Raw genomic sequence first — 16291 nt, 5'->3', positions numbered from 1 at the left:
GATTCTGAAACTAGCCGCGAGTCGAGTTCCATTCAAGACGATAGAATCTGAGGAAGAGCAGGTGGGACAAGGCCGTAGGAAAAGAAGAGAGCTCGATGCGGAAGATTCTGGGGAAGAGGCGCTGCGGCACAAGACCCACCCCAGAGGCGGCGCATCCAGACCATTTGGACATGTCCGTCATCGGCTTTTGCAACGCGTGTGACTGGTTGGTGTGGAGGGCGGCGGCGGCAGTCAACCAATCGGTGGGTAAGCGGAAGTGTATGATGGCGCCAAGGGTTGGGTTTACTGTGGCAGGCGGCAGAGCGCGGGCAGTCCTGTGATCCAGTCGCCGGGAGATCGGCCGTACCTTCTCTCGACTTCCATATCGCAAACCTGACCGGTGAAAAACAGATGCCTGTTACGTCTTGTGGTGGTTGACTGTAGCCCTCGTGACGGTGTTGTTGGTGGTGAGGCGGCCTTTGACTTGGCCCCGGTTTCGGCTTTCGACCACGCTTATCTTATCGAGCACCTTGCTTCCCCGCCCGGCACCAACAGGAGCGGCAATGCACATGCGCTCCTTCCTCTGAGAGCGGCTGCATCAGAGCATGTCCGCCGTCCGCGGTGGCGCTGCTCGCTGAGGTCATCACGCTAAGACTGCTGCCTCCGTCACCTCTACCAAAATCCCATCACTCACCCGCCGCTTCCGAAAATCCTCCAGCCGTGTGCATCAGTTGGCCTTGAAACTCAGCAAACGTCACCCCAAAGCCACGGAAGCCTCATCTTCTGGCCCCCTTTAGACAGGATGGCACCTCGACGCGCGGGATCATGCCACTGATACACAAAACTCGGGACTTGTTGATTGGGAAAGCAGACACTTCACACGATCCGTTGCAAACCCTTACGCTACTGTTTCTCGTGTCCATCGCCGGGCGTGCACCTTTCGCATGGATTTTCGGCTGACAAGAAACCAGCGACTTGTATCACCGAGTTATGTTACTGTTTTTGTCTTTTCACGCGGTCTAGCCTCGATACTACTCAGCCACGTGCGCGCCCTCATGGATTGACCTGTCACTGGGAGCCTGAACACCACGCCGGCGTTATAAAATGTACGTGCTGAGCGAAGTTCACGATGCAGATCATGAGTACGAAATCCTCTCCAACACGCACCATGTACAAAACGAGCACTATCCTTGCTTCACTCCCGTCCTTTTGGCACCCCAGAATGCCGCCCCAGCGCTCGCCCAGCGGCCACATCTACTCCAACTCTCCCGGCTCTCCAGACTTTGCAAACACTGCAACCCAACGACAAAACCGACGGTTCGACAGGCAGCGCTTTGTTTGCTGCCAATGCCACCCTCCTCTTGCAAATCCCACCATCTTTGACGATTTTGGGTTCTGCCGACAACACAGCCACAACCGCTGCGAGAGGTGTAGAAAGCTGCACCGCGGAATGTGGCCACACTGGAACTTTACTCCGGGCGCTCCGGGCCTTGGCCCATGAAAATCTTGTCTCAGATCTCGGCTTTCCTTAGTGTGGCTGGAGTGAAACCATACTCACGCCTTATGCTTGACGACACACGACTCACAATGCTCCCCGAAGCCTCCCTTTGCATGTGTTCAGCTTTGCTGATGTGAGCGGCTGCTTTCCCTTTTCGGTCTGTCTCAACTATTGTCTTTTGGATACCACTTTTTCTCCTCCACGGAGATAGTTGCGCAAGGAACGAGTTGGTGGGAAGGAGTGACACGACAACTACAGAACGGGTGATACTATCCAATGAATCTACAAAACTCATCTCTCATCTCCACGTTATTTATGGCACCTCCACCTTCTCGCTTCTCAAGGCCAATGGCCGACGTGATCCCCAGCTTTGCTGGGCCACGACTTTCTGTTCAACGTCCCACTGCAGCTAACTAGTCGCTCCCTTCCCTCCTCCGTCTTCGCTCGGCCGGAGGCCGCACCTGCCCCACTACGACACCACAAATCATCTTTCCCCCTCCTTCCCCTTGTCCTCCTCCGCCTTACAACCTGCTCAGGAGATCGCCTTGTCCGACGCCACCCTCCGTCGATCGTCCTTCCGGATTCTGCGGTGATCTCCGGTGTTGCGTGTCACTCTTCGCTTGTCGGTTCGCTGATCCGAGAGTTAGCTGATTTCTCGCCTTCGCCGACCGGCCGGCCGGCTTGGTGTTGTACGGCAGGACGGGGCATAATTTTCCTTCCGAGATTCTATAGGGTGGGTTGCACGAACTGCGTGCACTTTAGCGTGGCGATGTAAGGTGAGGTGGTGTTCCTTCTCTAACTTTCTGAAAAACTTTTTTTGGGCTGGCTGGGTTATGGATTAAGAGAAAGAGAATGGAAAAGCAAGAATGTAATTATGGGTTTGATAAAATGGTAAGAGGTGTCAGAGTGATACTTTGATTGCGAGAAATGGCATGCTTTCTCTTCGGTTCTTGTGGGGAAATCAAGGGGGAGAAATGCGGAGGTTACTCCAGCGTGGCCACTTGTTTTCCCCCCAGAAAATAAGGCTATTGATGGGCCTACGTAGCGAAAGTGATAACAACTCGCCCATTCGACTACACCAAACCATTTTCGAGGTCACGGTCCCAAGGTTCTGGTAACTCCACAACGTTTCGTTTTCCGTCCCTTGCGCCATGATGCAGATCCAATAATTGAGAAGCCACGTTTGTAGAAACTCCCGACTGTACCTCGCATTGCGTGTTACTGTGGAAATGTTTTTTTGGGAGCAGCATCATTCTTGAAAGATTGTATTCAGTTCATGACGTAAGTTTTTGTTTTTAATAAATAGAAAAAACTACGGTTGCTGGTACGAGACGGAAGTTTGCCGGTTTTGCGCACGTCTTGATCTCCATCCCAAAGCGATCACCAGTTCTCCCCAGACTCAATGACACATGGTTCTACCTCAAGATTTTGATAAAAATTAGTTCGTCAAGGTTCCTGTACAGCCAGCCTCTGAAGTGGCTTCTTCCACATGTCAAAGGCAAGTGGAGCACGGGGCGCATCAATATCCGAGTTTGCACCGCATTTTTGACCCGTGGATTTTTCCCGTCTCCACAGCAACAGGCAACCTTTCGGACCACGGGACCACGTTGATCCAGTCTTTCCACGCGGCTATAAAATGAGGCCCTCCCCTCCAGCAGAACCTCTTCTTCTTCTTCTCCATACTTACCTTGTTGGGGCCGCCGAGATCATGAATTCGGTTGGCCTATCGGGCTACCCTGCATTGCACAGCGCGGAGGTGGCTCGGTATGAATCTCCTTCGGGGGCTTCACTGGCGCAATTTTTGATGGCTTTCCTGATGGAAAACTTTTCGTTGATGCGCTCGCCTTGCTGCGGGACCTCGAGGAAGAGGACTAGTGTGACCAGGCCGACGCACGGCAATGGCATGGGTATTCCGTGTGAGAAGCTTTTGGGACCTGCGTATCAGCTCTTCGAATTAAGGTATTGGGATGCGGTTTGATTTTGCTTTGACGTGTGTTCGAGTTTGAAATTGTGACGTGTCGGGTTTGGGCGAAGTTGTTGGCGCAGTCTACGTCGACTATACATGGTGCCAACGCAGCTGCTTTTATAATATTCCGCGTCGCTGTGGGCCGAATTTTGGAAACTGACTTTGCGCCAGCTGGTTGATTGTAGACACCTGCTATCACGCCAGATAGTAAGCAGGGCGTCTTCTACCCATCAGCCACGCAAGCGGCTTCAAGCGAACAGCAATCCCTCACCCAATTCGCAAGACAGCCAGACCTGGGGCTCATTCAAGCTGCTATCTTTCGACAAGCCCGAATTTCGCGCCTGCGTGCACAACATGACGCTATTTCAGTCAACTCAGCATGACGGCAGAACCACCATCGTCATATGTTGCAATACACTGCTATCACGTAGATAAAGCTAGCCCCCGGTACTTTGCGCGGGGCTGCACTTTTGGCTGACTCTAGAGATGCGCATCCTGCCTAAGGACCCCGGGAGTGTGGCGGCGAAGATGGGCCTCTTCGCTGGAATTGAGCTCGTTGAAAGGATGCCGGAGAATAGCGAGGAGATTCACAGCGCCTTTCAAGGAGAGATGGTGAGTCTGGGGTGGTGGGATGGAGGCAATGTGGGAGGTCCTGGGTCGGGGTCGGAAAAGAGAAGGTATGGGGAAGATTGGCAAAGCTCAAAAAAGCGTGTTCACAAACCTGCCCTCTTGGCAAACACGGCGAAATTTTGGGCTAGCCCGCTCCGTTATTAATATGCGCTCATATGAAAAACAACAAAAAAGTTAAACGATATGCAATTATTAGTGTAATGGAACGCTGTGGTATGACTGGCTCCCAGAGTAGATGGTACGGCTGCAATACGCAAGGGCATTCAAATGATTGATCGTCTTGGAGACCGCACGCGGCATAGCTTGCTTGCCGAGACGGCACGTAGCGCCGCTCTTAATTAGGCTCGCTCCACAGCAATTCAATGCTCCTGGAAAGCCACAAGCCAGCGCAACCTCCGAATGGCTCTCTTGTCATCCACCTCTAATCCAACCTCTCCTCTCGCCCATGCTCTATCCTCTCGGCCAATTGTGAAGCTGTAAGGGTAACTGCAACAGCTGGTCATTGAAAGCTGAGTGATGGAATGTGTCCTCAGATCGCAGCCTGGATGTGGCGACCGCCTCGAGCCTCAGACCTCCTGATTTTCGACCAACTCATGTTGTCCAGGCACAACAACGCCAACACTTTCGAGGTGCCATCGCATGCCCGACTGACATGATCGGTATCTTACCAGTATTGTGCCTCAGGATTTCGCATTTGGCCTACATTGAACAGTCAGCGTCAGCATGGGCGGCAAACACGTATCCTTTCGCGTGTCGCGTGGGATTCTTCCATACGAGCGCTGCCGATATCTCTCGCTCACTTAGATGCAACCCCATAACCACACACATGGACATCTTTCCTTCTCGTCTTCAGCCTGTTCCTTTCCTGTTGTCAACGTCTCCTCGTGGCATTCCACTGGATACCGAAAGAGCTTGGATTTGCGGGTATAGGACGTTTCCGATGGCGTATGACTGACACTGCGGTACCGACGGAGACTACGAGGAAAAGAGCTCGCGGAAATCAGCAACAAGCTCAGCTCGCATTACAGGTGAATACCTTTTTCATGCTTGACGGGGGGTGTCGCCTCCAATATCCATTGCCACGTACCGCTTCTGGGCATTTGCGTTCCGGTGCCCTCTTGAAGGCCGTCGCACCCACAGTGCAGATAGGATGAGCCGGAGGGGTTGCAACCCTCTGTGATGAGGAGCGCTGGAGGCAGGTTGCGTTGGAGGCTGCGTGAGGGTGGAGAAAAATTTCTGCGATGGATATCTACGACTTACGTCGCACAAAGCCATGCCCTGCAGAAACCGGGCATCACCCCCGCCTGCAGCAGGCGCATTGCCGAGCCACACTTGCCCGTTGGAAACCTGGCCCCTCTCTGCGCTGTACGCTGAAACCGAATGCGCTGGCTAATGGCCTCGGGTCCTTTTCTGCCACCCAGTGCCACACTGAGCGCTCGCACGATTACTGGCAGGCTCCTACCGCAAGATACAGTCAGGCACGACGCATCAAGTACCGGGTGCATCCGAGGAGAATATTCTGGAGAGTTGCCTGTGTGGAAGTGAAATCCCGCCGGGCTTGAGAATCCATTAGGCAATCCAGCCCTTCTCTTAAGCCAGACAGTGCCCCCGACACGTGCGCGCGTTCCGTCGCCTATGAGAGGTGTGGCTGTGCAGGCACCCAAGCCCGTCATAGCTGCAAGCTCTCCGGCTCTTGTCACCCGCACGCCGACCGCCCTCCCGCCAACAGCTACAACATCTTCCGCCTACGCCGCACGTTCTGCGCTTGAAGGCTGCTATCCCTTCTGCCCTGCCTCTTCCTGAGGCATACATCGGTTGACACTGTTCGACTCGTACGTGCCCCCCCCCTTCGCCGAGGAGCAGCTGGCGCTTCCAGCAACATACACCCGCAATTCGGTCCTACTTGTCCAGCTCTGATCATGCTTGCTCCAGTCCAGATCACGCCATTATCGCCCGCAATGCCGCTCCAGTCCACACTGGCTACCTCTGGCTCTGAGGAATCAGAGACGGCTACACCCGACAAACACAAAAGCACGAGGATGAAAACGGGTTGGGCCTACCCGGCCCAGAAAATCGGCGTGAGTCAATCTCTGTCTGTCACAGGGTCATACCAGATTGCTGATGAAACATGAAGCTGTCTGACGACTTATGCCGCATCGTCAACATTGCCTTCAACACAAATCCTGTTTTGTCCAGCGAGACATCCGCCTACTTTAGCGGTGCCGACGATGATGTACAAGTCATCAACTCTCCCAACCCCGCCTCCCACGACCTGAGGAACACTGTCCTGCTCAAAGCAGAGGAAGCTCGTCCCTTCGAAGCCCATATCGTTCCGGTCACGGGTAGTATCCGCGTCAGAGATGGCTATGGCAAATGGCACAAAATATCTATTTCCGGCCGAATGTTTGCCAACCTCTGGATTAAAGACAAGCACTGCTGGAGCAAGCGAGTCCACCCCGTCAACAAAGATATGGAGAATGTCGAGTTCTGGATCCTCGATCAGGGTGCAGAGACCTTCCCCCACGAGTCGTTTGTGAATCGCACATTCACCGTCGCACACAAATTAGACAAGCCTAATGCTGGAGCTCTGAAACTTCACCGTGGAAGCTTGTACAAGTCTCTTCCCGAGATCGCGGATGGTGAGCAGCAACAGAACTCTCTAGACTTGCAAGGCATAGCTAACGCTTAACACAGATGAGACAGTCAATAATGCGATGAAGCACCAGCGGGCCATGGTCGCCGCCGACGCTGCCATGCAAGAGTGCCTGAGGGGAAGTTGAGTTCGGCCTTGAGTGTGAAAAGAGGCATGTTTGGATGATGGCATATGAAGGCTTTTTCTGTGGCCAAGCATGGAAGCGGAAGATCTTACGTTTGCTCTCTCATCTGCCCTCTTTCTTTTCTTTATTTCATGAGATCATGTGTTGTTGTCGTTTTAGAGATACCCTTGGGATATCCTAGCTACATTAGCAGCATGATATACAATGAAAATACCCTTTTAACCTTATATCTTACTTAAAAGAGATGCATTACGTGGGAAAATCTACACCAGTCTCATGACGCATCTCAAGCAATTGTCATGGGCGACCAGCCCGTGTACTTGCGTTTAAGGCCAAGCATGTATGTCACTAATCACAACGAGATCATACGGTATCGTAGCCTCATGCAGGCGATGAAATGAACTTTGCGACGTTGTTAATCTGTGTTGCTCTAGATGATGCGTACGAACTACAACCCCATCCTTTACTTTGCTATAAAGACGACATTCACTGCGGCGAAAGCCGACGCGACGGCAAACACTTGGGCGCGCTTGACAGACGTCCACAAGGTCAGCAGCACCGCAAGTACAAAGTTAAAGATGGCAATGAGACCGAGGCTGAGCCCGTGTACCTTGACCGCCTCGACTTGTTGCAGTGCCACCATAGACACCACGGGCAACATCGACGCGACTCCGCTGGTCAACACGAAGGTCAACCGGTGTATAGTCCTGTGGTTGACCACGACTGTTCTGCTCCCATCTCCGTTATCTCCAGTTCTTCCACATATCCACTGAAACCATCCTTCCTCCCTGCTGTGTAGCTTCTTGATGATGCGGTTGACCACAAACTGTGTCAGGCTGTCGGACTCCGGCCGCGGAAGCAACGTTATGAGGTCTTCTGCATGATCCAGCTCGAAGTTTTTGACTATACAGCCCCATACATCGTGGTCTTGACCTGTGAGGCCCCCGCCATTGGCCATCTTGGTCGAGCGTAGGTATTCTTGGATGTCGCGGAGGTCATGCACGCTCGGCTTGCTAGCGGAGAGGACTTTCATTGTTTGGATGATGGCTTCATCTGGAGAAAGAGAAAGTAAAGCAAATTAGTAGATGTGACGTCAGAATTAGCTCTCTACTGCGGTCGGATCTTTATTTGAGAGGCAATATGAAGTCATGTAACGGCATCAGTACGTGTGGGTACCTTGACACTTACTGTATATCCGCAGTTTCTCCCGAATCATCTCCATCGTACGCCACTGCGAGTCATTAAACTCCTGCTGCTGCTGCTGCTGCTGTTCCATTTCCTTTCCTGCCACTGCTGCACTCTTCTCTTTGGATTTCGACTGGCTCAACTGACGCCAGTTGGTCAAGTACTGGCGCCTCACGGCCGTAGTGCCGGGTGCACGAGCGTCTTCCAGTTGAAAACTGTGCAGGTCTTTCTCGAGGTACACCAACTCGGCTTGCATGTAGAGCAGGTTGCGGATATTGAGCGTGGCGAAGCTGCGGAAGATGGACGCTTCGGGCATGCTGGCCATGTGCTGTGCGAGGTTGGGGTAACCGGCTAAAGATGGCTCTCCGCTATTACCAGATTGTTGCTGGCCGTCGTTTGCTGTTGCTGGTCTTCCTGTGGCGGCTTGTAAAGCCTGGAGAAATGATTGCGAGTTCGGTGCGAAGGGAGCGGCGGCTGCAGGTACCCCTGATTCATGGGTCGAGGAGCGCGATGGCGGCAGCAATATTGCTGCTGCCTCTATGCCTCGTGAACTTCCCAAAGAAGGTAAGGATGTTGCTGCTGCCCAGTTTGCAGATTGTGGCGACGCTGGTGCCGTTGTCCCTGCTGACGGGGGGGCATATGGCTCGGGTGCAGGTAATACATTGACGCCCGGTTGCCTTACCGGATTTGACTGCAATGCCTGATTTGAAGTGGTTGCATGTGATTGTCTGGAAAAGGACCACGGCATACTGCTGATCGATGTCACTGCTCCAAATTCAGCAGCACTGGTGTCTGGTCTTTCTCCTTCACGCCTGGGTCCTGGAAGCGACAGAAGGTTGAGTCCGATAACAGGACTCCTCTCTCTATCTCTAAAAGTGGGAAGGACTGGTTCCGATGAGGAAAATCGGCCTCGAAGTCTCTGCATGGTATATTCCTCTTCCAGAAAAAAAGTGATAAGCGTTGAAAGGCAGCAAAGAAAGCCTGATACAAGACAGCACAGCCCATCCTGTTGTTTTTGACAATTCATGCATAGATATATCATCATGGAAAGTTCAGCCTCGCGATGAGGGGCATCTCGGGTGATGAACTGTACTGTAGAAGGCGCATACCGCATGCATGCAGAGGCCGCAGCATGCTTGCTACCGGGTCCCGAGCTCTCTTGCAAATGAAGTTCAGCTCGCTTCACGGGACTCGCAGAATGGTACTGCCATGATCGCGATAAGTATCTTGAGAGCATGCATTTGTGGCTGGGCTGAGCGTTGTTCTGAACAGCCTTCATATGCAGTTCCAAGCCGATTAGATAGGACAGTCGATAAGTGTCGAGAGTCCGTCCTGGCATCGGAAGTATGATTGTAAATCCCTTACAATTTTTCCTATCAAAGGAAAGCTGAGAGGCAATCATATTAAGTGTTTCAGAGTGAACGGAATCACCCCAGAGGGGAGGAATGAACGATTTCAGTGATAATTTGGGGGATGTAAAAGTGAGAGAGGAGATCCAGAAGACATCCGATTGAGTATGCCGACGCTGACGACAGCGTGGTGAGTGTTGACGCACGTAAGTGAGTAAGCTACTGGATGGGTGGCTCTGCCTCGCTACTGGATGAGGCGAGCGTTTGCCAGCTCGGCAAGATGTTGTGCGACCATCCATTATGGAGTTTTCAGAGTCGCCCCACATGCCCCAACAGGCCTGTCACCCGAGTGTTGCTCGTGACAAAACATCGGTTGTAAGATGCTGAACGGACCATGGCCTATTAGGACCCGCGCAGTCCACTCATTCCTGCAAGCCACCTGGCATTGCCGAAATCCCAAATTTGTCATACACTGGCTTGCAAGAATCAAGCTGAAAGACCGGGTGTCAAGGGTTTTGTACAAGCGCCATCCAGGAGCGAGTCGCAGGGGAAGGAACTTGTCCATCATAGGGGGTTTTGCTGCACTTATTAGCCAGTTGAAATGTGTGGTGCCAGAGCGTGCAGCTTTTAGATCCGGTCACCCAAGAAATACCGTCGAGGCCTACAAGCAGCTCAGAGGCGCAGCATGCAAGGCTGCGGCTGAATCGCTGTACCCGTGTCGTGGCTGTGGGTAAATATGTAGATCATCGGAAGTGGAGGAGGTCTGGAGGCCGCACCGGTTGCCTGCGGCCGGCGACAAGGGAGTAGCATAGCCTCTCACAATGCGCCTTGCGATACAGCTGATGCAATGAAACATGGGTCATCTGCGCATCGCCTCGATTGTTCACTGTTACACAAAAGAGCAGGTTTGTAAGAAGCGGGCCGCCATATTACTGTGGGCGCCGCTGGGGCGATCGTATTATCATGTTCGTGACAACACAACTTCAAGCAAACGGAGGAACTACTTTTCTTCTCACCGACCAAGTGCTTTCTCTTGTTCGAGAATGCCACTCTCTTCTTCTCTCCGGTTACTATCATGCGTGCGTCCATACCACCCCCCGTTTCATACAGACTGTCGAACGGTATTGTGAGGCTGACATCTCCTACGATATACCCAGTACAAACCACCAAGCCGTCGCATCCAACTCTTCGGGCGATTGACGAAGCTAAGGATCGCTAGCGTTGTCAAGAATAGTCGAACATGCAATCTCATAAGCCAGGAAACGGTGGCAGCGTTGCAGTGCGACATGACGCCTCAGCCGCGCACACTACGGCTAAATGGCCTTGACTTAGAAGTTTTGGGAACTGTTGCATTGGAATGGAAGCTGGAAGGGTATGAAAAGACGGAAATGAGCAAGTTCTGGGTTCTGGCCGATCCGAATCCGCCGTTCGACGTGGCCTTCTCCAAAGAACTTGCAGAGAGTTGTGGACTGCTGTCACAAAGAGTAAGCCTTTTGAGGAGGACGCTGAGAACTATACTTGATGGCTAACTTGAAGAAAAAGGGGAGTTGGTTTCGGGACCTTATCTACTGGCTTCGAAAACAGGTCCTTTGGAACGCGAGAGCGTCGGCACGGTCGGGATCGACAAAAGCGGATCCAAGCGACCTCGAACCATCGACTCATGCCAGCTGGGACAGAAGACGGAAGACTGATTCTTGGAGCGTGAGCTCATACCACGATATTCCTAAATGAGGGCAAGACTGTAAAGGTGTCTTCCTTTGCGTGAACAGTACATAGCTTGGCTATCAGCGGGCTCCGTACACGAGAACTGCTCGACGCTATGGCGTTTGGATTTTCTCTGCAAGTCCAGCAAATAGATGGTATATTACGAGTCGATTAAGATGGTGAATATAAAAGGCTTGAAGTTCACGATGAATGGGTCATTGCAACCCAACCGATGCAAATTGCCGTTGGTTTTTCCTCACCAAATCGCTAATTGTAGGAGCGACGAACGACTATTGGGCCCCAGATGCTTATATTCTCATTGTGTCTGGTGTGCCCTGAAGCTTACAGTACTTTGTACGGCGGCAAAGCGATGCTAAAACTATACTGGTGCCCTCACAAGCGTCGGTTGCATTTTGCTTCCTCGCTGTAACATGGTCCCCACTTGTTAAGTCGTTGCCTCTGTTATCCTTCTCTTTTTGGGAGGCTAATATTGGCTGCATTGAGTTAATTTTGATCATTTCGGAAGTAGATGAGCGGTTACGAAGCAGAGTTCTGATATGGCAGCATCGTGAGACAACCCCACCCACGGTATGTGGCAATCATTGATTGGACTTGCGCTACCCGTCACGGCTTCATCCTCACTACTGCCTGGCGAACCCCCGAAACCTAAGAAATTGCGAAAAACTTGACTCGTACGTATTTTGTAAGATACACGATCTATTTTGGGCAGCTGTGACTTACGTTTTAGGATTTTGGAAAATGCTTGCTAACTTTTGAACCTTGAACAACACCGTTAAGTACGCATGACAACAGTCTTGCACAACCCGCACACGTACTTAGAATTACTAAAATCTAGTTTCCGCTATCTAAAAATCCGTTAAAGCATGATTTAGTTTTATAAAAAGCCACATTATCTTAAGATATGTATATATTATATATCTTATACTTACCTTATTGGGGCTGCCAAGATTATAAAGTCGGTCGACCTCTCGGGCTACCCTGCATTACACAGCGTGGTAGTGGCCCAGTATAAATCTTTTTAGGGGCTTTACCGGCATAATTTTTGATAGCTTTCAGCTTTTCGTTGATGCGCTCGCCTTGCTGCGGGACCTCGAGGAAGAGAAGAACTGGTGTGACCAGGGCCGACCCACGGCAATGGCTTGGGAATCCCGTGTGATGGGGCTTTCGTTTTCATTTTTGGAAATGCGTGTCAGCTCTTCAAGGTGAATGTCTTAGGATGCGATTCGATTTTGTTCTCGTTGACGTGTGTTGGGATGCGAAACTACGACGTGTCGGGTTTAGGCTGAGTTGGGTGTAGGCACAGCCCCATCTCGACTGACGCAGAGAGTGCGACTGCAGTTGCTTTTGCCATATTCTACGTTGCTGTGGCTGAATGTTGACACTTGCGATGACGCTGGGCGGTTAGTACACAGGGCGTCTTCCATCCGTCAGCCACGCAGCCGGCTTCCAGCGAAGAGCAATCCGCCAGCCAACGGCAATAAATCACCAAATTCGCAAGATCTCAGGCTCATTCGAGCTGCTATCCTTCAGCAAGCCTAAATTTCGCGCCTTCGCGCACCGAATGGCGCTATTCCGGTCACTTCTGCACGACGGCGGCAGTACCCTTACGGCACGGAGCAGGCACGGTAAGACAAGTCAAGGCGGATTTAACACCACGCTAAGGATTACGAGCTTCTTTTAAAAAGTAAGTTCGTGGAGGGATGTGTTGCTGATATCACGTTTAGCTTAGTCATCAGCAGAGGATAAGGACTCCCCGCCGGGCGACCCTCCCTCTCGCTCGCCACTAACAAACAATACATAAACATTTCAAGACCATTACTGACTGCACCAAATTTTAAGGCGATGAGACCGGGTAGCTATAATGTGCCCAGAATAAGATTGTTCTGGCCGCCGCAGGCCATTGCTACCTCCTCGTCTCAAAGTTTAACAGGAATAACGTTTTGTTATACGAAAGTGGCTTTCTCGTACTACTTTTATCTAAGTTTACAGCTTACCGGCTCGGGGCGCGTTTTAAAGTCTAAACGCCGGGTTATTCCGCGTATAGCTACGTCTTAAGTATTTAGGCTGGGCACGATGGTACGTCTTCGTGTCAACATCACATCTTTCTACCCACAGCTTCATCATGCGCCTTGGTGGTTCTCCTCTTTCCTCTCTTATCGTCCTTCTTCTTGGGCTTCTTCAGTTCGTGGAGGCTCAAAACTGCATGCAGGCATGGGCTATCTATGAACGATACTGGAACCGAGATAGAATCGGAAAACCCGAACTTCAACAATCTTGCGATGGACTCATGGCTGCGGTCAACTCTGAGCGCATGACGGGAAAGTTTGGAGAGCCAGTCAAGGAAAACAAACTGGATTGCGGAACCGATCGATCCCGCCAGGCTCCTGACAATCTACGATGCCAATGCAAACTCAAGTCTTGGCGTTTTCGCAACTGGGAAAGCTCGAGGAACAACGAGGCGGTTGGTTGGAAGTACACGAGCTTTGATCAGTTTGGCTCAGACAAGGTCAAGTGCAATGGCTAAAACGTAAGTCATTCCACTGTTCATTATAATTCCCAACAAAGCTCACAAATTAGAAAGCAATGCCAGCCTACTACGATCGACTGAGACTAGGAATGGTGTGTTACTAAGGGTACTGGGGTTTACTTTTATGGGTTTTGCCGCTTGGTCCTTGGTTACACGTTGTACCTTAGTCGCTTCATAGATAGCTTCGTCAGGCATACAGGGTATAAATGGGGACACTCATCTCTCAGTCATAGCCATCGCTTCCGCTTCATCCCCATCTCTGACTTTGCCTCTCTTTTTGCCCTTGCACATTACTTTTACCGCTCTTCCACAGCGTACTGCGCCTTGGTACACCTTGTGCTCCCACCTTCCCAACGCCCTTTCAAACCTCACGTATCTGCTCCACCATCCTTCCTCTCCGCCCGCGGCATCTCCAGTCCACCCAGGCTCAAATGACCTCAGCCACATGGTATACATCTTTGGCAAGATGGCTGACATCCATAAGAAGCCAAGTAACGCAGCACCGAAATACAGCAGTACCCCTGCAGCGAGCAGTCCCTTTGCGGTCTCTGAAAACTCATGGGGTGGGCGCGCCATGATGACGATGAAGGCAACAAGGCACGGGAAGCCAAGCATAGCAATTAAAGGGCCAAGAACCATGAAAGAGACGAGACCTTGCAGCGAAGGACCTCGGTTCAAACGTCGGGGAAGTGGCGGAGTTGAGAGCTGGTCTAGGGGAATATCAGTGGGTGAAATACAACCGAGCTTAATTACGTACCATAGTCAACTATTATGCGGTGGCTGGTTGGTATTCGTCGAACGTTGTAAATGGGATAAGAGGAGTCGTCGATCGTGCTGTCATTCTCAGTGACTTGTCGAGCTTCCAACGGACAAATGTAAATCAAGCGGAGCTCCGAGGCATTCTCTGCTTGATTCTGCCATGAAGTGCTCTGACGGAAGAGGGCACCTCGAGTGCCGCCCGAAACTTGAGAATTAGATAGCGCCCGCTCGAATATTACGACGTCATCGAGGATTTGAGCGTTACCGCCGTTGTTTGCCAAAAAGGTTGGGGTCTCTCGGTCGCTGTCTTGCGGAAGCAACGTGAGCTCGTGCAAACCGTTCATGGCGATTCTGATGACACTTTGCATCTTGACATCAACGCGTCCGCTCAGCAGTAGAGTTTCTACGCCCTCCAAATCCAACCTCAATCCATCTTCCCGTACATCCATTACCGGCGAAACACTCAGAGCACTCTTACTCGGCTCAACTGGTACCCACCCATTCCTCCCGCCTCCATCCCACCTTCTACCCTTACTGTTCCAAAACAACGACACCGGCAACTTCTCAAAGCTCAGCATCATGGCCAGCATCCGCTCCTCGGCTCTAGTCCCCCACCCCATGACAGCATCGGCGTTGAAATCCAGCAAGTTCGCCACAATGACGTGCAAGTCCTCGGGCATCGTCGTCGAGCGGTGCGCCAATTCATTCCACGTATCCACCAGCTGCTTGACGCGCCTGCTCGCATCGAGCCCCATGGTAAAGTGGTCGCCCGCATCCAGCCCGCGCGCATCACGCGCCGGCCCCACGCCCGTCGCCGTCGGCAGCGTGCTCACCTTTCCCGACGCCTGGCTGCCGCCGAGCCCGGTGCGCCACGAACGTGCTGCAGGCGGATCGCGCCGGTAGCTGCTCTTCCAGTCTTGGTGCAGGGCGTCCCAGAACGCGTTGTACAGTGCTTGGTAAATGGCCTTCTGGGACGCGGAGCCTGATGGCGGGAAGGAGATTTGCTGCTGCTGGGGGGACGATGGTTTGGAGTCGAAGTAGCGCAGGCCGTCAAGACACCATGCGTGGATGGGATCGAGTGCGGCGTCGGCGAACTGGAAGACGCATTCTCGTGCGAGTACGCCTTCTTGCAGTGTCCAGCTACGCCCCATCCATGCGCTGCAGACTATGCGCGCGAGGATTTGGCTCGCCGATGATTCTGTGCTGCACTGCTGCAGTTCGGCATCGAGGACGAGGACTTGCACCGCGGCGGCGTATATCGAGGCCATTTGGTTGATGGCTTGGGTGCGGAGATGGGCGTCTTCCGGCTTTACGGGAATGCAGAGCGTGTCCATCCAGAACAGCGGCGGCGAACGCTCTGGGTGCAGCCGAAAGCACTGACGGTTCCAGTCGATAGACAATGGGCCGATGCTGAACTCGCCGCTTTCCATGTCCCGGGGCATTTGGCGGAGGCAACGGTCGATGTAGGCGAGCTGACATTCTGGAAGCGCGTTGGCTGCTGGATTGCCCAGGCCGTCGCACCAGACGTGTGACATGGCCGTGTACCTGCTTTGCAGAGTTCGTGGCTCGACTTTCAGGCACATGCGTCCCGCTTCTTGTTGTACGGATATGAGGGGGACTCCTCCGTCTTGGATGATCTGGATGATTTGATCGTAGTCGACGCCTATAAACGAACACCCGCAGTGTTGGTTGGTGTGTTTTGTCTGGTATTGCTGCATGTTGACGTTGTTTGCTATGCAGCGGGGTGCGCCTGCGCAAGCCGTATGGTCTGTTGCTCGATATCCGGCCCGGTCGAGCATGCTCAGGTAGCTGAGTACATCATCACCATAGGATTCCGTGAGTTGTGTAATCTGGTGACTGCACCACCCTCTGTCTTGGAAATCTTTTAGGTAAGGA

At 52.3% G+C, this 16291-nt stretch overlaps 3 protein-coding genes across 3 annotated transcripts; 1 reads left to right on the top strand and 2 right to left on the bottom strand.

Annotated features, from left to right (window-relative positions):
* Positions 1-6031: 6031 nt before the first annotated feature.
* On the top strand, positions 6032-6853 carry LTHEOB_11085 (uncharacterized protein; the record flags this gene model as incomplete). The annotated part of the gene is made up of 3 exons (XM_035507802.1): positions 6032-6151; positions 6208-6712; positions 6768-6853. 3 exons carry the CDS (start codon positions 6032-6034, stop codon positions 6851-6853), a joined length of 711 nt encoding a protein of 236 aa, XP_035366838.1.
* Positions 6854-7313: 460 nt separating this feature from the next.
* LTHEOB_11084 (uncharacterized protein) lies at positions 7314-8360 on the bottom strand (the record flags this gene model as incomplete). Its single annotated transcript, XM_035507801.1, has 2 exons — positions 7314-7903; positions 8039-8360. The coding sequence occupies 2 exons, from the start codon at positions 8358-8360 to the stop codon at positions 7314-7316; spliced, it is 912 nt and encodes a 303-aa protein (XP_035366837.1).
* A 6025-nt stretch (positions 8361-14385) lies between these two features.
* On the bottom strand, positions 14386-16113 carry LTHEOB_11083 (Het domain-containing protein; the record flags this gene model as incomplete). Its single annotated transcript, XM_035507800.1, has 1 exon — positions 14386-16113. The coding sequence occupies one exon, from the start codon at positions 16111-16113 to the stop codon at positions 14386-14388; it is 1728 nt and encodes a 575-aa protein (XP_035366836.1).
* Between the last annotated feature and the right edge of the window lie 178 nt (positions 16114-16291).

This window comes from Lasiodiplodia theobromae (genome assembly GCF_012971845.1).
Source record: "Lasiodiplodia theobromae strain AM2As chromosome Unknown scaffold_44, whole genome shotgun sequence".
Lineage (NCBI taxonomy): Eukaryota > Fungi > Ascomycota > Dothideomycetes > Botryosphaeriales > Botryosphaeriaceae > Lasiodiplodia > Lasiodiplodia theobromae.
This window is presented reverse-complemented; position numbering and strand designations above follow the sequence as displayed.